The sequence below is a fragment of the Coturnix japonica genome, chromosome 23 (assembly GCF_054131305.1).
Source record: "Coturnix japonica strain WE chromosome 23, WE-NBRP24, whole genome shotgun sequence".
Taxonomy (NCBI): Eukaryota; Metazoa; Chordata; class Aves; order Galliformes; family Phasianidae; genus Coturnix; species Coturnix japonica.
The window spans coordinates 9,587,300-9,611,771 of NC_140685.1; the positions used below are offsets into that span (position 1 = coordinate 9,587,300).

At 40.9% G+C, this 24,472-nt stretch overlaps 1 protein-coding gene across 6 annotated transcripts in view; it reads left to right on the forward strand.

Annotated features, from left to right (window-relative positions):
* SPAG9 (sperm associated antigen 9) overlaps window positions 1–20,331 on the forward strand; it is a 54,527-nt gene extending 34,196 nt beyond the window's left edge. For 2 of the 6 annotated variants that reach the window (XM_015880228.3, XM_015880232.3), the window contains 17 exons: window positions 738–911; window positions 1,540–1,669; window positions 1,917–2,009; window positions 2,299–2,466; window positions 2,972–3,143; window positions 4,339–4,566; window positions 5,152–5,341; window positions 6,089–6,211; window positions 6,723–6,803; window positions 7,271–7,338; window positions 9,375–9,523; window positions 10,647–10,818; window positions 11,762–11,875; window positions 13,583–13,621; window positions 14,490–14,666; window positions 15,427–15,564; window positions 16,730–20,331. In XM_015880228.3, coding sequence (XP_015735714.2) covers window positions 738–911; window positions 1,540–1,669; window positions 1,917–2,009; window positions 2,299–2,466; window positions 2,972–3,143; window positions 4,339–4,566; window positions 5,152–5,341; window positions 6,089–6,211; window positions 6,723–6,803; window positions 7,271–7,338; window positions 9,375–9,523; window positions 10,647–10,818; window positions 11,762–11,875; window positions 13,583–13,621; window positions 14,490–14,666; window positions 15,427–15,564; window positions 16,730–16,845 — 2,332 coding nt within the window. In that variant the 3' untranslated portion in view covers window positions 16,846–20,331. The remainder of the gene's footprint in view (window positions 1–737; window positions 912–1,539; window positions 1,670–1,916; window positions 2,010–2,298; window positions 2,467–2,971; window positions 3,144–4,338; window positions 4,567–5,151; window positions 5,342–6,088; window positions 6,212–6,722; window positions 6,804–7,270; window positions 7,339–9,374; window positions 9,524–10,646; window positions 10,819–11,761; window positions 11,876–13,582; window positions 13,622–14,489; window positions 14,667–15,426; window positions 15,565–16,729) is intronic. The other 4 variants (XM_015880230.3, XM_015880235.3, XR_014936667.1 and 1 more) reach the window with 3 other exon arrangements.
* The last annotated feature ends 4,141 nt before the right edge of the window (window positions 20,332–24,472 follow it).

The following is a 24,472-nucleotide window of genomic DNA, read 5'->3' on the forward strand; positions in this document are numbered from 1 at the left end:
GTCTTTCAGCAAATGGAACTGTCTTAATTGTTTTCCTCTTGTTACCTAGCATGCCCACTCGGTAAGACTGTTCTTGAAGACAAATATATCGTAAGCTGCATCATCTAATGAATGGCTGTGCACTTTGTGAAGTTAAATGCCAAAGTGCTGTAACTTTTTTTTGTAGCTGAATATGCACCAGAACTTGTTTTGTTTTTTTTTTTACAATGAAAAATAGAAACTTGAATAGCTTGTGTGGATTGCATTTATTTCAGCTTTCTTTTTCTCTATGAAGTATGGTTTACTCTCAGATTTTCCTTTCTAACTTGAAGCTGTTTAGATCTGAAATTGTGTTATTCACAACAAGATACCTGGCAAATAATCCTCTTGATCTTGTGCATTGCTGATAACTAATACATTTCTAGCTCAGAGTGGTGGAAGCTTTAGAATAATGCCCTGTGCATGAACTAACGTGCATCATAAAACTGTCTTCCGGATGCAGAGTTCACATCCTAGTCTTCTTGAATTATTCATTCAAGATCCTATTACATTTACTGTACGAACAGTCAGTAATTCTTCAAGAACTTCTATTGACATGAGTTTCTTTGCTTTGAAAGTATTTGAGTGTGGAATGACTGCTGTGCTGGGCTCTACTTTCAGTCTAGCTGGCTTGAGAGGGCTATCCTATGTGGTGCTTTGCCTGCACAGTTAAGTCTGGATGTTTCTTAATCTTAACAGTCTTCTTTATTTTATTCTAGTTTTAGCAGGCTCTTCAGTTCATCTAGCAATACAGCTAAGAAACCAGAACCTCCCGTCAACGTTAAATATAATGCTCCAACCTCACATATAACTCCATCAGTCAAGAAAAGAAGCAGCACCTTATCTCAATTACCTAGTGACAAATCTAAAGCCTTTGAATTCCTCAGTGACGAGTAAGGCACCTTGCTTTCATAATACTAGATATCATCTATCCTGTATTTGCCCTTTATTTTTTTTTTTGTCCTCTTGAGATTAAAAAAACAATGTTGTTGCAAAGAGAACTGTAATGTTCTGAAGTGAATACTGATACCTGTGTGATCAGTGCAGGTTAGTTGCACAGCAGTGACAGATTCTGGGCAGCCAGCAGTACTGTTCTGTTTAGCAGATACCACTGCATTTTATGAGTGCTTTTAGTCACAGGAGGCAGCACTCAGTACACTCTATTCCCAAAGTTTTATGGCTAAGTAATAACTATTCAGATACGTTCAGTTTAAGTTTGGTACAAAAATACCATGTGTCAGGTTAACTGGTATCTTTATTTTTTCATCCCATGCTGCTTTTTGGCAGTAAATTTTTTGGCTTACAACTTCATGACTCCCAGTAACTGTGTAACCCATACAGTTAATTTTAATGTAAGGGTACTGACAGTAATCTTTCTGGTTTGTCTATCTTTCCCGGGTTCATTAAAAACAGCCCACAGGAATCCTGGTTTTATACAAATGAGTTTAATGGCAGCTTCAGTGATGCACAGAATTTTCAAGAGTATAAGTAATAGGTTCTTTAATAATGATTCTTTCCTAGAACTGAAGCCAGTTTAGCCTCACGCAGAGAGCAGAAAAGAGAACAGTATCGCCAAGTGAAAGCTCATGTCCAGAAAGAGGATGGTAGAGTGCAAGCATTTGGCTGGAGTCTACCTCAAAAATACAAACAGGTATGATGCATATTTTCAAGTGTGATGGAGGATATTTCATTGCTTATGGAATTCTAACAGAGTAGGGAACTGCATTATTTCACAGCTGAGCTGATTCCAGCACTTTTGTTTTGCTCTGTCTTTGACATTTGAAGGCAGCCTTTCTAAAGAAAACCACAAAGTAAAACTCTTTAAGCCTGTTTAACAAAATTAGTCAAATCATTCTGACAACAGTAAATATATTTAGATGTCTCTTTTTTTTGCCTAGGTGGCAAATGGTGGCCAAGGTGACAACAAGATGAAAAACTTACCCGTACCTGTTTACCTGAGACCTTTAGATGAGAAGGATTCCTCTATGAAGGTAGAATATTCAGAGCTGTTGATTGAGGCTGTATCTTAGGCAGCCTATAGAGTGCTATGGCGTGTTATATAAACTTCATTTTCTTTTTGTAATGCAGCTGCAGTTAACTTCTGCAAGCTTTACAGGCTGTGTTAAAGCTCAAGTGAATCAGAAGTCAAGCTTCAGTAGAAACATGCATGACTTTAATGTTAATGAATTCCTTAAGCTGAACTACAAAAAAGATCATAATTTTGATATTGGTGAAATTATTTTTATCAGTTTAAGATAAATGAAATCTTTTTCTTCCAAGCTGTGGTGTGCTGTGGGAGTAAACCTGTCAGGAGGGAAGACACGGGATGGCGGGTCCGTGGTTGGTGCCAGTGTGTTTTACAATGATGTGGCTGGTACAGATGCAGATGGCAACAAGCAGCGCTCAGGATCTCAGAGTAGCTTAGACAGACTAGACCAGGAGCTCAAGGTAAGGTCACTATATGGGATGTTGAGTAGCCTGTGTAGTTACATACCTTTTCTGTTTATCTGTAGCTTAAATCTGATTACCAAACACATTGTTGGTGGTAATAGTTATTTCTCTGGAAGTCACCAGTGCAAGGTACTTGCATCAGGGAAAAAAAACCCTAGAATATTTTGAATTCCTTTCTGTCTCAGCTTGTTGTTAAGTCTCAGGAGCCAGTCCATTTTAGAACAAAACAGTGCTCTCTTTGTGCTGGTACAGCTGCCTGCTTTGAAGGGAGTGGAAGATATTAAGGTGTTTGAGGCTAACATATTTTTAAGTGATAGCAAAATGTTTTCATGAACTTAATAAACTGAACAGAATAAATAACTACCTTTACAGTGACATTAAAGCTATATTGTCAGTGATAAGTGATCAAGTACAGTAATATATTTCAGGTCAATAAAAGTGCTTTTATTCTTGTCCCGTTTCTTGCTGTTATTTACTTCTACTCCGCTTTATTCTCCTTCAGGACCAGCAGAAGGAGCTGAAACATCAGGAAGACTTATCTAGTCTAGTCTGGATCTGTACAAGCACACATTCTGCTACGAAAGTTATCATTATTGATGCTAATCAACCAGGAAATATTCTGGACAGTTTCATTGTTTGTAATTCTCACGTGCTTTGTATTGCCAGCGTACCAGGTAAAGACTTCATAAGCAAGACTTAAAACTTCTTGAAGTGTATCTTGTTCAGATTTTCTTAAGCAATGGTAAAACCTAAGGTCAGTGTGATAAAATAGTTCTGTAGAGTGATGTTAAGAAATATTTATCTTGAGGGAAATCAATTCATTTTGCTTTCCAGTTGGCTTTTGACCTGAATTAACTGAAAGGTAGTGAGATGTCAGTAACGAGGGAGAATTGTTTGGGTCTACTGTGTTATAAATGGTAAAGTAGTGCCATTGTTTCACAGAACTGCGGGCATAGCTTAGGAAAAATACATTGGCTTTTTGTACTTGCTTAAGTAGTAAATATTGGAACTACATATAGAGGAATCTTTGTTGTATTGAGGGTGTATGTAGGGCATGTACTGAGGGCAGTGTAATAGGAAGACATGATTTTGGAAAACAACAAATTGTGCTTTTGGCTTCTTGTTTCTTGTAAAAGCCTTTGTTAATAATTTCAGTGAAGTAGTATTGCGTAAATAGATGCAGAAGATGATTCCTCCCGAGGAAGGTTTGAACAAGAGTCATCTTTTGTATTGTCAACATGATAAAATTCAAAGGAGGGGCAGTTTCAGATATTTTGGGAAGCTGTGAGAAATAGGAGGCCATGAAACCAGCAAGTGAGGGAAATAACTTGGAATGAGTTGTTGAAAGTAAGCTTTGATGTTGCAAGTTCTGCTACATTGATTTTGCTCCAAAAGAGCATTTTGAAAAGTTTCTTGACATTTACAGCATTTTACTGTTTTTAAGACTTAAAAGTGTTTTAGAGGAGTTGAAGACAGAAAAGAATCTGCTTTTTTTTTTTTCTAGTACAAAGGATGTTTTGGAGTTAAATGATGTATAGAGAGGGAGGTAACCCTCCATGTAAGTACGTGTCATGAAATGTAATTTGTTTGACATGGAAATAAAGGAGTTAGAGAATTCTGCAAGTTGAAATGTGGCCTATGACTTTCAGATATCACTGTATGTAGGTACTGCTTTTGCTTTTTGAACAAATTTATTCAATCATATCATCTTTAGTATCTGATCACGTTAAAAAATTCTTGTGTGTGTGTTCTCCATGTTAAATCTCACTTGCAGGGCAGTTCCCTCAGTGTGAAAGCTTAGACTGTTGTGAAATACAGAGGTGAATGGCCTTTATGGCCATGGTAACGTGCAACTTTAATCTCTTTCAGGCGCAAGGGAAACAGACTATCCTGCAGGAGAGGAAGGGTCTCAAGAAGTGGATCCCAGTCAAGTGGACAAGTCATCTCTGTGTGGAAGTATGACTAGCAACAGCTCTGCAGAAACTGATAGCGTGCTGGGAGGAATAACAGTGGTTGGCTGTACTGCAGAGGGTGTTACAGGAGCACCTGTAGCTCATAGTGCAAATGGTGCCTCACCAATGGCAGAGAAACAGTCAGGTACGAAAATCTTATGGGTGCAGTAGGGATGTACTGACGCAGCTGAGAAAGTAAATGGGACAGGTATTTAATAAGTTGTCTTTAAAAGGTTGTGTAAAACAAGTACTCTGGGGGGAAATGGTTTATAAATCTGATATAGTTGCGTTGTATAATTGCAGCTGAAAACATAGTGGAAGTGCTATCAAGTGGGTTTAGGCAGTTGCTTCTTTCAAACCCCTTTCAGTGAAGTCTGTCTTTAGTATCATCTGAAGATAAATTTTGTGTCATCTATTATTTAAAATGCTGACCTCCTCTTGACAGATGATTAGAGAAGATGTGGATGTTTGCTTTGTCATACAATGTCTCAATACAGATTTAAGTGAAGCTGCTTAAAGTGCATCTGATAGTTTGCAGTTAGCAGAGCTTTGCTGTTTCTGATCTTCTTTGCTGTTTCTGATCTTATTGTTTTTGCTGGGATAGCTGGACTGTGACCGTCTGGTTGTTTGTTACAGCTCATTGCTTAAGATCTAAGCATCAAATTCTGGCTGCTTTATATTGTTGAGCATTCACTTGCCGTTTTAGCTTTTCAAGTCTTTTGTTCCACAGATATTACAAATGAAAGTAATGCAGTAGATGACAACATTCCAACTGCAGAAGAGGCGACAGAAGCAACAGAAGTCAGTGCAGGCACAGAAGATATAACTGATATTGGACAAACTGGAGTCTATACAGAGCACGTCTTCACAGATCCTCTGGGAGTGCAGAACACAGAGGCATCTCCAGTGTACCAGCCTGGGTATGTAATTGGAGTCATAACTCTTAAATTTATTCAATAAGAGAAACATTTCCAGAAACACATGGGGACAGAAGTACTGGTGATTCTTCTTACAAGGGAGGTTTATGCAAGTAATTTTGGTACAAGGCATTTTATGCTTTGCATACATGAAGTGGCCATCTCTGTACAGTGTCTCTTAGCTGTGAGTTCTTATGACATGAGTACAGATACTTCCAGAATGCAGTAATGACTGTCCACCAGTTTGTCACTAAGTCATCTCAGAGACTTAAGATGAATAGCATGGCCTACAAATATCTATTCAAATTTCTTGTTTCCTGACCAACTAGTTGTTCAGATGTATGTTTTCTTTCTCAGAATAATCAGTCTGAGTTAGTTACAGGAGTGGAGAACAAGCTTGAACATAAACAGTATTTCAAATGGTATATTTGAAATTTTCATTCTCCTCATACATAGGTGGGCATTGCAGTCATTTGATAAGTGTTTTTCTTATGTGCCTGGGATGCTACAACTCTAACATTCCCTTGAAATACCAGTAAGGCTGTCAGGCTTGAATACACACTTGGGAGAAATAAATCATGACATTTTTGTTAGTATCATTAATGTTATGTACAGTTACTGTTCCTTAAAGATTGTGTGTAATTCAAAAACAAGTGTGGATGCCAGCAGCAACAAAGTGCATACCTGTGCTACCTGTGTTACTCTGAGTAAGCCACATGCTTTGTTCAACACATTTACGCTGTCTTTTAGCACTGAGTCAGAGCTATATAAAGATGTTGCAGTTTTGCCAAACGAGCAAGATCTAGTGAGAGAAGAAGCACAGAAAATGAGTAGCCTTTTACCAACAATGTGGCTTGGAACACAGAATGGATGGTAAGAAAATATTAACTTTATTTGTAACATTATTTTAAACTTAGATCTTGGGCCTACAGGCTAGTAACTGTCTCATGTCAAAACTAAGTGCAAGAGATTCATGAAAGCTTAAGCCTTATACACGTAATTGAAGCATTAGAATTCCAAGTGAGCATTGCAAGCGACATTGCAAGCTCTTATTGACAGATAAATACTTTCCTGCAGCTGAATGTTTAGTAGTGGGAGTAACTGTGGTTGGTAATTCTGCAGCATTCAGTATTGTGCTAGAAAATATTTATCTTTTTCCTACAGATGTATGTTCAAAGGGCTTTGTAATATTTTAGGTATCTGGGAAGTTGTTCTGTCTGCTCATACAGTTCTTGCAGTTTTCATGTAGTTTTCAGTAGAAGATGAAAACCTGTTTTTCCTTTATCTGTGGATTTCAGTGATGTAGTTCTTGCCTGTTTGTTTTTTTCTCTTGCCCAGTAGTCCTTTTGTACTGCTTTTAATCCTTCCTGATTTGTCTTTGCAGCCTCTATGTTCATTCATCAGTGGCTCACTGGAGGAAATGCATTCATGCCATTAAACTTAAAGATTCTATTCTCAGTATTGTGTAAGTCTTGTAAGAATGCCATGTAACTCATAATGAACTTTTGTTAAGATGCTTAGTTTTATATTTCTTCAGATACTGTGAATGTCAGTTCCTATAAGTGAATGCATATTCTTTGAGGGGCAGTGGAAAGCATCTGGGGATTGAGAAGAGTAAAAGGAACCTTGTACATATTGAAAATGCTATAAATCAACTGAGTTCCTTTGTGGCTGCGTACTTAAAGCAGTTACAGATGGTTTCCTCAAGGTTTCCTCTGGATGTGATAGCTACTTTTTTTTTTAAAACTATCCAAACTGAATTTTGAGTCGCTGAGTGCTGGGCTGGAGCTGATCTTGAGCTGGAGACCAAAACAGCAGAGCTAGTGCTAGTATGAGAAGTGTACTGAAATTTAAAATACTTGTACTTTAAACCTGCATTTTGGGAAATGCGACCTAATGGTGTATGTTCTTGTACCTCCTTTCTTTTACCAGACATGTGAAAGGAATAGTATTAGTTGCACTAGCTGATGGAACACTAGCAATATTTCACCGAGGAGTTGGTAAGCATTCCGTTGGGTCTTGAAAGTGAAGTTATGGCAGTACTTCTGAAGTAAATGTGCCACTTATAAATAGCATTTTGAAGATGTGCTCCTAATGACCATTTTACAGAATTCTTGATCTCATTTCTTTTTCAATTCCAGGTACTTGCACTTTTGTTGTACTTAAGTTCAGGGAAACTTTAAATACATCAGTTAGGAATCCCCTCTTCTTGCTCTGAGACATTCAGGTTCTTATATTTGAACTCACAACTACGTATTCTGACTGAATTTTTTAAGGTGCTTAAAGGTATAGGGAATGAGTGAAGTCTTGAATGTGGTATATGAACTGTGTGCACCTCTGCCCCCTCCCCTGTATTTGCTTGCACCTCTGTGCATCTCCTACCCACTGCAGATTTTCTTTTCATGAACTGCTAAACTAAATAGTGACCATGGTTTATATATATACACCTATATACACATATATAAAACTATGATACCATGTTTCTAAGCAACAAGAATGGTATATTCCTGAAGGCAGGTTGGAAAAGATCACTACCATTTATGTTATCAAATATCTCAAGGTGGAATAGCATTTCTTGAATATACTTCAGGTTTTCTGTCAAAGTGAGGGAAAGACTTCTTGGTCATCTGTTATCCTTTTTAATGGAAGCATAAGTCTTTTCTGTCTATACATAACATTTACTAGAAGTGCCCTAAGTGCACCTTGCAGGAAAATCAAGCACATTGTGAGCTGCATTAAATTGTCCTGTCCTCTGATGTTATAGTCTCCTTTGGATTATGGGTCTGCAGTGGGATCTTTCCTCTTTTCTTCCCTCTATTATTTTATTGAAGGCTTTTTTAACCTTTCGCAGAGCTGTAATCCTCTGGTTCTTTCAGTTTTTGTTAGGCTTTTTCTTTCAGGTAGTCCTGTCTGTTATGTGGCTTAAAAGAAAGTGACCCTGTCAGCCCTTCTGGCTGCCTGTTTCTAGGTTCTTATATAATGCAGTGTAAGTGTTACTAATGGCCTTTGAGGGAAATGTGGGCTTATTTTGACTCCCACAGAATATTTTGCGCTGTTCTTGTTCATAGCTGGAATTCTTCCTTATCATAGGAAGCAAAAAAGTAGTGTAGGTATCTGCACTTGCAACAGAAAGCTCATTGATGAAGCCTGCATTGATCACTGTTAGTCCTGCCCAATAGTTGACTTCTGCTCTGTTATTAATCTTTAAAGTTGTGTGTGGCCAAATCCTTCCATAGAATTTTGTGAGCATCTCTGTAGAACTTCTGTCCACATCACTCTGGGACAGACTCTGTTCTTCAGCCTCTGGAATGAGGATCTACAGGGGAATGTCTGAAGAGTAATTGGAACTTGTCATCTAGTGGCTTCTCTCTGCAGGCTCCCTGTTCATTTGTTCTTTTCCCTTGTGTAGTTGAAATGACCATTCCTGGTGTTCACTGATATATATATAATGGAAAAGATGCACCTTGGGTGAAGTTGTGATGTTTTCTTCCTTTAAATTCTAATGGCTTACAATCCCTTAAAGTATCTCAAGTAAATATTAGTGTCTGCAGCAGAGCTTCATTTGGCGTTGGGTGACCACTCTAAGGTCTAACAACATGTTAAAAATAAATCTTGATGCACTGGCCAACATCTCTATGCTCAGTCAAGCAGCCATTGCCTGGTGCCGTGTGGGTAGCTGCTTCTCATATATACTGATGCCTGTCCAAGTAAAGCATTTAACACTAGGTAATTTCTGTTTTTACAAATGTTTTGACATGTTTGGAATGTGAATATAGTAAACCTTATATAAAAACAAAGTAGCATTTGGGATGTTGGTAGTTCATACAAGTAAATGCTGTATTTTAATGTGGAACCCATGCATTTGTACTGACTTTCCCAGATCATTACAGTGCTTTTGAAAAATGAAGCTATTCTTAAGGTATTTATTTAGCTGTGCTTTTAAGTTACTTCTAAACTGATAGGAACCTGTGCTTTGTGTGGTTTTGTTGTTTTTTTTTTGTTGTTGTTTTTTCTTATTTTGCTTCTGTTTTTAAAGATGGTCAGTGGGATTTGACAAACTATCACCTCTTAGACCTGGGCCGGCCGCATCATTCTATAAGATGCATGACAGTGGTGCATGACAAAGTCTGGTGTGGCTACAGGAACAAAATCTATGTTGTTCAACCAAAGGCCATGAAAATAGAGGCAAGTTAAAATGGTGTTTAAAATAATTAAATGTTTTGTCTTAATGCCATCTCATGTTACAGTCTGCTGAGTAACTCCAGAGAGTAATGTTTGTTCATCAGCACTTAAATAGGCAGACAAATTTGTTTTGGGAAGTAATTCTTAGTTTTGCAAAGATGTAACGATCCCGGAAAAATTTAATGCAGTTTTCATTTGTTGAAACTGATTATTCTGGGGTTTAGTTCTCTACTTTGTCCTGGCCAGAAAACTAGTCAGTGTCCTTTCAGGTCTCTGTAGAGCTCGCAGTGCTAGATCCAAGCTCATTCTTTTCATTTACGCATATTTACTTATTCATTATGTTCTCCACCCGCCCACAACCTTCTTCAGAGTCTCTCTGCATACTTTAGAGGTTTGTAAGTGCTAATCTTGAATGTACTCTCCCTCCAGTTATGGAGTATTGTGTTTATGTAAGGTGTGTAAGCTGGTTTCTGCAGTGTTCTGAGTATACAAGTGCATGAAGATCCTGTGGTTTATGAAAGCAATTAGCAATATTAATAATTCAGCTTCTTATACTTGGTCTGTGACATGGATCAGACTTCAGGAGGGTGACTGCTCAGCTCCTCTGAGAATATTAAGGGCCCAATTCTGAATCTGTTTGTGAAATGACTATATATGCAAGGAAACCTGTAAGAATTGATACAATAGTGAACTGTTTTGCTGGATAGGTTGTGTTGACAGGAGTGAGTCAGTATGCAAGAGCAAGGCTTTGACAGAACTGGGAAGAAAAACACCTTTGGGGTATATATATGTTCTGCAGTGACTAGAAGACCTCATGCTGAAAAGGCTCTGAGATAGAAAAGATAGAAATCACAACTGACTGGGGAATTTACATAAATGAGGATGCAGCAGGAAACTGTGGCTTTGAGGTCACACTTCAGGGCAGGCAAATCAGCCTTTTTACTGCTTATCAGCATCGTATGGTAATACCGACCAAACTAAGCACTGAGTGTCTGCTAGTGGCCTTACAAATCAGAGGGTAGTAAATGACTTAAGGAAATTACCAATATTGACAATGTAAGGGGTAGCACAAAATTCCTTTGTATTCTTGTATTTATCTTCTAATTCAAGATCCAATCTTTTATAGAAGTCATTTGATGCACACCCAAGAAGAGAAAGCCAAGTGAGACAGCTGGCATGGGTGGGTGATGGGGTATGGGTGTCGATTCGTTTGGACTCTACCCTGCGTCTCTATCATGCACACACGTATCAACATCTGCAAGATGTGGACATTGAACCTTATGTAAGCAAAATGTTAGGTAAGTTGATAAGAGAAACTGTAATGTTCTTATACCTCTTGCTGTCAGGGGCTTTCTTTTCCTGTTATGAGTCAGGCAATTCTCATTTCAGATGAAGTTGAAGGGTGGGTGGAATGCTAGTCAAATCCTGCTGTATGTGAAAATTTGGTTCTGCAAGTAGAAACCTCAGTTAGTCTGCCTCTGGTACAGTCTGATCCCATCAGGTGTCTGTGGTCCCTTAGAACTCAGAACTAATGAGGAAAATCATGTTTGGGCAGGAGAAACAGACACAGCAAAATCTTTGCCACTAGAACGATGCCTCTCAGAGTGGGAAGAACCCATTACTTTCCTGCAATATTTGCCCTTTCTTTTCTAAGAAAATACAAATGTAATACAGCAGATTCTTGCTGCTGTTGAAGCTAGCAAGCTTCTTGAATTTTTCTGTGTTTCTGAGTTGTTTGACCACCTACGTAACTAGAAAAGGTAATTGGAAATTAGAAATCCTTCACAATTAAGTATTGTGCCATTCTGACAGCTTTCTTCTGTTCCCTGTGTAGTTCTAATGATAGTCTCTGGAACTCCCTTGTAGAAGAAGCAGTACCCATTATTTTAATGGGCAAGAAACTGTTATTTCACAGTTGCAAATGTGACATTTTTTTGTTTGACAGACTGCTATGGCTGCAAGCCCCAGAATAACTTACTGTGCAGCATTATGGAGCTGTTGTGGTTTTTTGTGCTTTCTCCCAGTACACGTTTGTCTCCTTCTATATATGTTCACAACTTGACAGAAGTTTTACATTTTATTTTGCCTTTACAACTTGAATGTGCTCCTCTGCCTTGCTTGTTTGAGGTGGGAGGGAATTACTTGTCTGCATGAGTGGAGAACTGAAGTTAAGAGTCTCTTTTATGGAAGTAAAATAATTCTTGCTCACAATTTTTGATGAAAAGCATCTTTTGTTTTTAGGTACTGGTAAACTGGGATTCTCATTTGTGAGAATCACAGCTCTTATGGTGTCTTGTAATCGTTTATGGGTAGGAACAGGAAATGGTGTCATCATCTCCATTCCGTTAACAGAAAGTAAGTAAAACATAAATGCATAGCTGATATTCAATATGCTGTAGATGCAAAGAAAAAAGAATATTGAGGGTATTCAGGTGCTTGCTCTTGGATAGAAAACTTTACCAACAGGTCTGAATCTTTCAGTGTTGTGACAGATTGGGTGCCAAAAAAAGAGAAAACAAAACGAAATGAAAGCCAACCCATCTCCAAAGCATCTTGCACTTCGATTTGAGCAGAGTTGCTCTGGCTTGGATTTCAAAGGCATCCTTGCAACCATAGGGGTGTTAGGAGTAGTAGCAGCATTTATAGAAGCTTATTTGCATGATAAGAGATGACTGATGATACGATTGCCACGTGATCAGAGTAGATTTTTTTGTTTGATTAGAGCAAGTAGGTATTGTTGCTAATACAGTTGATCAGCTTTAGTTCTTGAGAATTCATCACAAAGTTGGTATGGAAGATTGGAACAGCACTAGTACTGGTTGATTGAAGACATAGTTGAAGATCTGGGAGTTGTAAACAATTTCTATAAGTAGAGCACAAACTTCTAGGTAAAATTCAATACTGTAAATCCAGGTATCTGCTTAATAACAGATTGAGCTGTTGATGGAACTACTGAAAACTGCCTGGGGATAGGAGAGGAAATATGGTTGAACCCTGGGAGAAGGCAACAATCCTGTTCAAGGGCAGACTGAATCTTAAAGGAAAAATTTGGGAAGATTCCCTGTATATTTGGTTATTTAAAGCAAACAACAAAAAGTCAGTACTTGTGCTAATCATGAAATCATAATCTAATCATTAAAGACATGGGCAGAAGTTTCAGAAAATAAAGCACAACACATTGGAATTAATGGTACCATGTTTTGAATAGAAAGCAGTGCAGTCTGATGGGTGACATTGTGGGTTAACCTGATAGTAAAAGCTCTTCATGTTGTATCTGCGTTGTTGCACAGCACATACATGCATTGTTTCTCATACTGTTCCATTGCATTGTCCATTCATTTGATAACTGTCTTTTTTGCATTGCATGTGTACTAGGGAAGGATAGACTTTGTCATTGATTTGAACTCGTTTAAGTCATGCTTTCAGAAATTATAGCTATTGCTTCAAGCTTTATTTCACGTTTCCAGTGGAGTTTGTTTTAAAATAGTGGTGAACATGAAGGAAAAAAAAATCTCTAGGAAAGTTATACAGATTAATTTCAGTCTTGTTGATCATGACTTGGAACAACCATTTGTGGGTAGCCTGATTGTGGGTTTGAGAACCCTTATTATAAATATTCATAGTTTTATAAACAGTCACATCCTTGCATAATCAGCTGCATACCTCAGTTCCTTGGGTCTCATTAGCAGGGTACCTTCCAAGTCTGCAGATGCTGTTTCAAAAGGGCACTTGAAGTCATGAGTAGTAACGTATTTGGTAGTTTTCTGCCAAGGAAAAGAGAGAAAGGGGAAACATTGCTAATGTATAATAAATTCTATGGTGATAAAGCACATGAAAGTGGCAGTGCTTCTGTTGTCCATTTTGTACTGAAACTTCTACACCAAGATGCTACTCTGTGACTTTTTATTGAGTCTTCTGTAATTAAATACTTGCTCGTTTTTAGGAGCTAAAATTTAAGCTCTGTCTTATCAAAAACCAAAATAAAGAGTGGTGGGTTCTCATTAATCCTTCTCCTCTACTGTCGTACCTATCTATTTCCCCTTTCCTCCTTTCTCACTTTAGCTGTAATCCTCCACCAGGGACGTTTACTGGGGCTGAGGGGTAAGTGCAGATCCTGAACGAAAATCTATTTTCAGGCTTCTAATAGCCACTTTGAGGCTGTTTACCACTCCCTATAGATCTACCCTCTGTATGTTCCTAAATGTTTTTCCACTTGCAGTTACTGCATTGCAGCAGTTTTATGTTTGCTAAATGGCCACCAGTCTGCTCAGCAGTTTAGCATATCATCCTGTGTTGCAGCTGAACTTTCATACAGACTTTGTTTTTCTTCCAGCCAATGTGATACCATATCTTATAACTTTGTCATTAATCCACATCATTTACTGTCTTGTTACAAATCACCGTTTCTTTCACTTCTTTGATAGTCTGTAGAATGGAGATGGCTTGTATGTCTAGCATGAGTACTTCTGTTTAAATTGATTTTTAAAGTTCTCAAGTAAAACTAGATGTAGAGTGATTACAGGGTAGCTCCTGCCTGCCCACAGGTGGCTATTTCTTGAGATTTTTATGCTTGCATGGAGATACCCTGTGATAAGTTGTAATGAAAACGTAAGTTATGTTGAAGTACACTGAGTTTGCTCGTACTGAAGCACATTTAGAGGTACTTATTTCCTATAGAAGATAATAGTCCTTTCAAAAATTGTTTTTTTTTCCAAAAGTAGGATATTAAAATCTGTTGTTTATGCTAGACTAATAAGAATCCTGCTCCATTTTCTAATGTACTTAAAATAACGAAGCATGCAATCTCTTTTTTTTCCAGCTCTGTCTTGAATTGGCACTGCTGCCCTCCTGTTTCATTTTTATCTGAGTTGGCTGTAGCTTTTAGATGGTACCATAAGGTTTCTTAACAAATAACCATTTCTGTAATTTGTATTTTCAAGTAGAAAACACTCATTTTCTTCTTTTACAGCTAATAAAGCAGCCGCAGGCTCTGGAAACCGTCCAGGTAGTGTAATTCGTGTATATGGAGATGAGAACAGTGACAAAGTGACTCCAGGAACCTTCATACCATATTGTTCAATGGCACACGCACAGCTTTGCTTTCATGGGCACCGTGATGCTGTCAAATTCTTTGTCGCAGTACCTGGTGAGCTTTTTATTGCCCTTCCTCAAATGAAGTTTTTGTCTTCCTTTGCTTCATAAGCGTAGTTGTTTAGCAAGTGTATCAAAAAAAGGTTTATTACATTTTGATTGGTGAGACTTTCTTGATTCTTTGGTATGGTGTTGTTTAAAGGCGGGGGGGAGGAGGAGGGAAGGCCTTGATGACAAAGAATTGCTTTGTTTTTGTCTGGGAAAAGGTGCTGCCTGAATCTGAGTACATCTCTGAGAGGGTGGTCGAATGCTGTGTGACATGAGGTCTGATTTAAGAATCTGACTTGCTACAAGAATGAACTACTAACTTCCAAGGGAGAACCCCCAAAGGGAAGAATTTTGGTTTAAAAAAATAAAATCAGAGTTTTCCAGAAGCTCTGTAGTACTGATGAAATGTCCCTCTCAGCAATTGTGTGTGCACTTGGTGCTGGAAGTAAATGACAGAAGTTTGCTTACTGGGCTGATGTGCTGAATCATTTCAGTTGTGTCTGAAAAAGTCCTTAAGTCTGTTTCAATGTCATTCTCTAGATCTGCCAGTGCTGTGAATTCTACCAAGAGGCATTTAATTCTGACTTGCATTGAACTAACCTGACTTCATCTCTTTAGAGAGATAAAATCAGAGCACAGCTAGCTTCTTTTTTTTGCTTCTTGCTGAAGAGGTGCTGGAATCCACAGCTGAGTATATGAGCTGACCAAGTGCAGGTGGCATTACTGTGAGATGTGGCCTAAAAACGTGTTCTGTGTTTTTTATACAGGTCAGGTTGTTTGCCCACAGGGTAGTGGTGGAACAGAGCTAACAAGTGACAAGCCAGTCCAAGAGTCCTTCAGCCAGGGTCCCATAAAATCGATGTTGGTGATAAGTGGTGGAGAAGGATATATTGACTTCAGAATGGGTAAGAAATACTGAGCTTAAAATCCAGTTGTAACCTTTTCATGATGAAGGCATCTTAGATATCAAAACTTCCATTGACTGCAGAATGCAGTTCTGTGGTTAGTCAGTTCTCAAATGGTTACTAAGCAAGTGTATAGAAACATCTTTATTCTCATGCACGCGTCTTCAGTTTCCACTTCTTTCAGTAAATCATGACCTCTGAGAGAGACTGTGAAAGCACACATTTGAAACTGTGCATGGGAGTCATGTATTCAATCTTATTTTGAAAGATGGAAGCCTTCTGACTCAAGCTGCTGGAAAATGACCTTAGTTAACTGACTTTTTATGGTCAGTTTTCATATTTAAGTGTTAGATGAACAACACTTGAACACAAATGTACTTGTGTTTAAGGGAAAAGGGAAAAAGGGTATTTCACTGTTATCTTTAGATGCCCATCCTGTTTTGATTGCTACTTTTTTTGGACAGCAGTTCTGCATGTTGCAGCCCATAAACGATCTCTCATGTAATGAGATGTTGAAGTTCTGTACTCGTTCTAGGCAAGCTAGGGGTAGCCATGTACCAAGCATGCACTTTGCTGTCCTTGTAGAGTGATATAAAGATGTACTTAATGCTTCAGAAGTATAGCAGCATTGACTTGGCCATTACCACAGCAGTGTAGGCAAACTGGATCAAGAACAAGCTTGGTCTATTCTGTATTTAGGCTCCTCACAGCTCCAAAGTAATCTAATGAGAAAATTAGCCAAATTGTGACTTGAAACTGTCCTGAAGCTGTCAGTAAGCTCCCATTTAATCTGTTCTGTACCACAAGACTGCTACTGGAGTGATGCTTATCGCTGCCTGAATGTGGTTTCATTTGTGGTTAATCTGTCCCCTTTGATCCAAGTTGCCTTATGTCACAAAGAGATTAGCACAGCCATAAAGCTGTAATTAAAAACAAAACACAGTTAATATTCTAGAATTGAATGTGACCATTGGAATGTGAGGCTCTGAAACAAGTAGGTGACCAACTTTCCATTTGGAATGCATATACTCAAGCTTGTGAATATTCTCTTATGAGTGCGTGGCAGCTACTGTCGTAGTAGTGTTATAAATCTAGCTGGCATTCCTTTAGCTCCGTTTGGTGTTAGTTTTCATTGTTTGCTTCAGTCAAAGCTGTTGTTTTTCAGGTGATGAAGGTGGAGAATCTGAACTTCTTGGAGAAGCTCTACAACTTGAACCTTCCGTAGCCAAAGCTGAGAGGAGTCACTTAATAGTGTGGCAAGTAATGTATGGCAGTGAGTGAGCCTGTAGGATGCAGCTTGGAGACCTTAAACTAAAAAGAAATGGAAAAAAAAAGCGCTTCTGCATGTTTTTTATTTTGTGAGACCTGTTTCACTACATGATGTTGAAGCATTTCTTTGCTGTCTAACTTTTATATTGCAAATCTGTCAGACCTTTGACTATACAGGAATTAGCTTGTGCTGTTTTACTGCACCTTCGTTACATGGAACAGTATAATGAAATCAGAACTCTCTCAAAACCGGTGTGCACACCATAATAAGCAATCGAGGCATTAGTTTTACTGTACCACAACAATCTGATGTAGTTCACTTCTTTGGTAATCTCACTTGAGTTTGGCTTTACTACGACTGAGCTTCAATTCACTGTATGATGCATTGAGTAAAACAGCAAAGTTATTCCCAGAGCATTTAGGGGGGGAAAAAAAAAGGCAAATTATAGGATTATCAGGGTTCATCCAAATATTCAGTGAGAGCTGAAGCAAATTGTTCCAACTTTTGTTTCCAAACCTGGAAAGTCTTGTTTACATCATGTATACAGATTAATTTGTTACTTTCATCAAAATTTCTGGGGGGGGGGAAGAGGAGATTGTATAGAAGTGACGATATTTAAATAAAATGTCGTGTTTTCACTGTTGAACCTTAAAGTTTGAGAACTGCTGCCCTCAATCAGCAATTTCAAACATAGCGTTTTTCCCACCTCCCTGGCACAGATACATGCAAACAACTCTGCTTCTAAAGGGTGTTCTTAGGACGATTTAAGGTTAAATATGATCGTGGAGTTCTTGAACAGGGGATACGCCTTGTTTGTATTTTTTTCCTTGTCTTATCTCCATGTGTCCTAATCACTAGAATGATCTTCTCTGCCTAGCTGGTCGAACTCATGAGTCACTGCGTGTGTGAAGGTGAAAGACCTCAATTAGAGCACGAGAAAAGACTGAGAGTGTACAGGGAAAATGCATCCTGCCCAAGTGAGATTGTAAAGGAACTTTAGTGCCAGGTGAGAAGGTACAAAGTATATTTCTTGTAGCTGCATACTCCCATTTAGTCCTGCCCAAAATGTGTAGCAGTGTTAGCAGGTAACGCTGAGAATGGAGTAAACTGAAAAGTCAAGAGACTCTAATAATCAGGCTGACATTCTGTCTACTCACCATCTATTTTTTTAACCATAAGTGTGAGTTGAAGACTGTCTTCCTTTTACATTGAATTTCCTACATTGGCATCAGACCTCACTTAACCAATTCATGATTTCTGTTCTTCAGAATATTTAAAAACCCAAATTTGCTCTTTCATTTGTTCTCTAAAAAGAAAAAGTTGGAGGGGTTTTAATGAACTTCCAGCATTTACCCCGACAAGACTGGGACTAATCCGTGAGTGCTGAACAGCTTCAGAGAAGTAAGTGTGGAAACACTTTAAAACTGCCTAAACATTTTTATGCAATAGGAGCAGTTCTGGTCTATCAGGCAGACATGTGTTTATATATTTTCTTAATTTTTTAAATGAACACATTTAGCTGAGGACTATTGTGTAAATATATATTTAGGCAGCTTTTTCAAATGCATATCATAGCTGATAAACCAGAAAAACTCCATTCAGGTCTATTGGTTAGATTTATATGTATAAATACTTTTTAAGCAACATATTTTGTACGCAACTGTTCCTCTCGTAAATATGTATTTAGGACACAAACTATGTAGTAAAAATCCTTATTAAAGAAGTCTAATATCTTGGTAGTATTTTTCTCTTCAGAATGCCAAAAGTGACGAGAGCATGTTGTTCATCATTTGCTTTTCAAATTCATCTTTAAAATCACTCTTAAACTACTCCGGCTTAATTGTGAAGTCTGGAATAGGAATGCAGAAAGTAAACTGACTTAATGTTCTTGTAGAGGCCTGTTTAAAGCTCACAAAGACGTGTATGCTGAATTGAAGCACATCTGAATTAACTTAGGAAATTGGGTGTCTAAGAAAAACACTGTCTACACTTCTTTACAGCTGTGCAGAATCTTCACTGAGTGGTGCAGTTCCATTGTTTCTCTTGCCATCTTCCTAAATTTATTTCCCTCTGGTTTCCAAAGCTTGTACTCACTGTTTAACTGTCACGTTCTCATGTTCTCAGAAGAAAAACAAACGCACAATTCTGTTCCTTGGTTCCTGTACAGCGTTTTATTTGTAACTGATGATCTGTTTGCTCTGAACGGTTTGACTGCCCTGCAGCAGAGCAGTTTGATCTGCCAAGCACATACCTGGTCTTTTACCAAACACGTCGGTCCACCGTGCCATTCGGTCACCTCAGCAGGCTAATTTGTGCTGCTTTTCAGCAGTGATTGCTTCTGTCCAACAGTAGAATGGTTTTTAAGAAGGCAGTAGGTTGACTGTACCACCATGGGAGATAAAAGGCATGTGAGCTTCTCTCCATTTCTCATTTCACAATGTTATCCCCTGTCCTAAGGTACAGTAGAATTGAGTCCCTGTTCTCATCACAGTGCACAGGGATTTATAAACTCCCTGCTTGAGGTAATCTGAGTCAAGCAAAGCCCCAGGCACTGAGGTGACATACACCCCTAGAAATAGTCCCCGGAGTGTTTGTGCATACACTCGTGTAATTAAAGCATCATATAGATAGGAGCTGATCTCTCGATAGCTGCAGCTTGTCAATAGTTTGGGAGTGTTTCAAGCACAAAATATGCAGCGCAGTGATTGCCTGGGTGAGGGTGTTTGCACAGTAAAGGTGGGACGCGTTGTGTAAGCTGCTGCATTGTCCACTTCTTGTCAAGGTCTTCCTGCATTGGATCAGATAGAGCTGGCAGAGCATAGACACTTTATCATAGGCTGCCTTAGTAACAAACAAATGTTCCATCTGTTTTATTATACTAACTGTTCTAAAGGACGCACGCCTTTTAAAATGCTGTGTAACTGACTATTTATTTCCATGTGAGTATTATAAAAGTTACCAAAGGATTAAACCTGACTTAGCACTCTTGTAAGGGACCCTGTCTCAGCAGGGTCTTGTGAAGGCCCTGCTCTGTAAACCGCAACACAGTAAACTCGAATACAGCAATTTAAGGAAATGAAATGTTTTTTTCTAACAGGGTTATGCCATATTGTAACAACTTCTGTTGCACCTCAAAGCATTTTTCTATACACTAAATGCCTCTCCCGCCCTCTAACAAGATTAAGTTTCCTTTGTTAGTTTTGTTGATGCACATTTCTCAATCTTTTAAACATATTTTAAGCATTTTATGGTCTGTAATTTTTGGAAGTTTTGTCTGTTGAACACTTTACGCTGAATTTTACTTGCCTCTGTAATCCAAGATGGATACTACAGCGTTACACTTGCTGTCTGTTAAAAGTTGAGGCTTCTTTTCTGTGAGCAGAAAAGCTCATATAGCAGTGTAGTTATTTCAGTATTTATTTCTATTATTGAATCCATGGGGTTCAGAATGTAACTTTGTACATGAAATATATATATAAATATGTATATGAAACATGCATCGGGTTGGTGTTTTCTTTGTGGTCTTGTGTCTTGGGCTTTTCTTGCAGGTCATTTGCCTTGTTGCCTCCCCAGGGCAGGTGCACAGAATAGCTTCCCTCTTCTCGATGTTGATTCTCAGTGCATCCTTTCATGGGGATCTCATTGCACTGTGCTGACTGTGTGTGTATTAAATAGGAAGAAGCATCACCTGCCTTCGTTCGGTGAAGGTCACAGCTCGTTTCTCCCAGCCTGCCCTGCATGATGTGGGTAAGTAACTTGATTCTTCAGATTTTCCTACAAGGGATTATTAAAGCAAACCGAGGGATTTGTTGCCATCCACTCCCTTTCATTTTCCTTATGTCTCCTTGAGCAATGCAGTCTGTAGTGTTATTTAGCATTGTGATCATCTCTGTTGCCCCTTAATTCTGCTGCAGAAGAATACCAGGAAGTATTTTTGGCCTTGGGCTGTGCTTGGCTTCAGGACTTATCAGTGGAGCCTTGTGTGGTTGTAAACTGTGAAGAGCTCTGAGATGACAGACCCAGTTCTGAGTAGTTCCGCTGCCTTTCGGAACACCTGATCGTGGTGTGGTGGGGATGTTTACTGCCTGCTTGTGGTTCTAAAAGGGATGAATCCACTCGGGACTCGGAACGATTTGTTGTCTTCGAACACAAGGTGGTGCTCTAAGAACCTACAGACCACGTGGAGACGTGGGGAGGGACGAGGCTGCTCTGCTCCCTGCTTCTGTCAGCAGGCAAGTTTCAGGTTTGCTTTAGCAACTCTTAGGGGTGAAGTCCTTGTGTCAGCGGTTGAAGAAAAGGGGAATTTGGGCGTTTGATCATCAAAAAGCTCAGAAAACTGGGGCTCTCAGGTGGCTGCTGAGCAAAGGGGAGCAGTGCTGCTCTGGGCTGCTGCCTCTATGGGGTGGCTCTGCCCCATGGCGCTGCCAGCTGCCTTAGGTCTGGAGCTTAAATAAGGAGAGGGGAAAAAAAGAGAGAAAAAGAGTAAGTTGGAAGCCTTCCTGGATTCCACATCTGCTTTTCACTTCCACTGCTGTGTGTGGAGAGGCCGGCACAGGGAGTGCTGGGTCCAGGTGATCCTGGGGCCACTGTTGGCTGGGTTTGACCTTATGGTGCCACTGTCCTCATGGGGAGATTCTCTGTCCTATGTCTGTTCCCAAGGCCCCTACCCAGCCCCTACTTGTGGGTGCTTCCACCCCATAGCAGTGCTGACTTCCATCCTGAGCTGCTCTTGGACTCACTGTCGTATTGTTACTATCTCAAACCCACTCCTTGTCACATCTTTTGGGAGTAGGCAGAGACATCCAGAAACCAGAGGCCAAAAATAGGGAGAGAGAATTGTGGCTTTTCAGTTCTTCTGAGTCAAACCCAGCTCTGGGGCCCGTCCCCTTCCCCCACAGCAGCATTGGACCCTTTGGGTCCCAGTGCCACGCGCTGGACTCTGAGCAGGGCTTTGCACCACCGGCAGCCCATCCATGTGGGCTTTGGTCCGGGTCACAGTGGGTTAAGTCACACACAGTGTCAGAACCTGTCTGGTTTCATTCTGGCTGTGAATATCTCTCGGCTGAACGGTTCATGGTTCACGTCCCTTCCCCAGCTGGGAGCAGAGCAGGGATGTCCTGGGGGCTGCAGTGGTGCTGGGATTCTCCTCCGTCAGTGCCGCAGTGTTTGAGTCAGCGCTCCCAGGGAGCAGCAGCAACGTGAAATAATTCTGCTTCGGCAGGAATTAAAAAGGGAACGTTCTACTCGATGTCACGCACGGCATCCTGTCCTTGCAGCAGCCAAAGATCGGGCGCTGGAGAGGAGCCCTGGGGCTGCTGCTGCTGTTTCCACTGGCTGTGTCCACTGCAGCTCTGTGCTGCGTTTGGGGCCGGGCAGGTGCTGCTGGTGCTGCACTGTGTGCTGGTGTTGCTGGAGCTTGGCTGCAGGCTGGTGGGGGGGGCAGGGATGCATTGTGGTGCCGCGTCACATCACTGCTATTTTTAGTGCTCTCGCTTCTGCTGCGTGGCCCTATCTGTCTCTCTTTGGCCTTTTATTTTCAGTTTCTTGTTGCTGTTTCCCAATCTTGGCCCGGCACCAGGTGGGCAGCAGCTGCTGATGTATTTTTATCTCTTTGTGGTGCAGGGGGAGCTCTGGGGGGGGGACAGGCGCTCGCTGAGCAGCTGCAGCCAAAGGGCCACAAGACTGTGGGGTGCAGAGCTGTGTGTGGGGCACCTCCTGCAGCAGAGCTGTGAGGCACAGCCAGGAGCAGCACCCCACATCACCCTGAGCCGCTTCCAAGCACAGAATGGAGGAGGATTAAGAAGTGGGGCGGTGTGTTGGCTTTGAGGTGACCCCCTGGTCACTTGGTGGGAGCAGCCCTGGGGGAGCCCACCTGCTCACACTGCGGCTCTTCAGTGGTTCTGGGGATGTACAGGAGTCGGCTGGAGGTTGTGTGGGAGACACAGAGCAGGGGGGAACTATAGAGATGCTGTGCTGGAGGGTCCAGCTCCAGTGCTGAAGGTTGGATGGAGCTTTTTGGCAGCAGTTCCAGCTGTGATCAGCCTGGCAGTCCTGCATGAGGATGATTTAGTTGCTGCTTGCTGGGTAAATGCAGTTACAGTGTCCAGGCAGTGAGGTGGGTGCTGTGGCACCCTTAGAAGGGATCAGGGCAGCGGTGTTTCCCCCAGCACAGGGAGCTTGGAGCTTTTCTTCCTGTGCAGTCCCAGAGCTGTGCTTTTAAAGCACAAAAATAACCAGAACAGGATCAAGTGAACTGTAGGAGCTGGCAGAGTGGAGGCAGTAAGCAATGTTAAAGCTGCCTGATAACGATATCCCATTGCAGGAGATGAATTAACAATATTCTGCAGCAATGAAACACCAAACTTTGTGACAAAGCGTTGATTTTCCCAGAAAGGAAGCGAGAGCGAGCTGCAGAGACACAGTGTGTGAGCAGAGGGGAGAGCGATGACAGCACTGAGCAAATATCTGCTGCACAGCACCCAGCTCCTGACCTTTAGCAGCGCTCGGGGCCGGGTGCCTGTTTAGGATGTCACCAGCCCTGACAGGCTTCCTCCCAGCCAGCAGAGCACGGAGGTAACCGGAGTGGTTCGGAGGGCTGGATTCCTGAGCAGCTCCTGCACTGACTCGGAACAGCTGCGTGCCAGCAGCAAAGCCAACAGGTGACGTTGAGTTTGGAGTAAGAGCTCTTAACCCCGCATTGACATTATGAAGCCAATAGAGGGGATGGCCCCGTGCTGGGCCCAATGCTGCAGAACTGCAGGCAGGACACAAATATCCGGATCAGGAATAACCTTTAGGATCCCAGCGCTGTGTCCCACACTGAGTGGATGGCTCTGAGACCACTGCCACCTCCGTGGGGAACTGCAGGAGCCTCTGGGGCTCAGCCTGAGGTCTTGTGCTCTGAAATGAAGGCTGTGCTGTGAGCACGTATCTCACAGGTGAGCTGTGAGTGGCACTGAAATGAGAGTGAAGGAGTGAAGAGCTGTGAGGTAGCTTGAAGACTGATGTTAATTACGCAGTAATTTTTGAGCTGTGATCCGTGTCGGACCTGTTGCTGATCCCCAGACAGATGGCGAGTCACACAGGATGGGCTTCTCCTCTTTATTTCCATCTGCTATATTTCATTAAGGCAGCTAAAGATAAAAATATCCTGCATGTTATTTTTCCATGCAAGCTACTGCTCCAGCAATTTGATACGGCTGTGACTGGAGTTTCCGAGCGACAAGGAGTTCCTGACTGATCTGTGATCCTTGGTGTGAAAAGAGACCGAGACCCCCCAATCCCCCAGCCTCAGGGTGAGCTCCGTGCTGCCCTCCACGTCCTGCAGGAGTCAGTTCACAACAGTTTCTCGGGTGGAAGGGGAGCACAGGCACTGCTGTCTCCTCCGAGAGAAAGTTCCCATTTTCAGGTTCCCACAATTGCAGATGGTGCCATGGAATGGTGATGCAATCATGGAGTCCTTCAGGCATGAAGTCCCCTTTCCCTCTGTGCGGTGGCAATTTGTCCCCAAACCGTTGCTCTGAGCTTTCAGGGCACAGTGTGCACAGCCCTCTTACAGCTTTGTTTTGGGCTGGTTGAGATTTGGTTTCATGGGTTTATTTTTTTTAGCTCTACTGCATTTTTGCCTGGTGAAGCCGT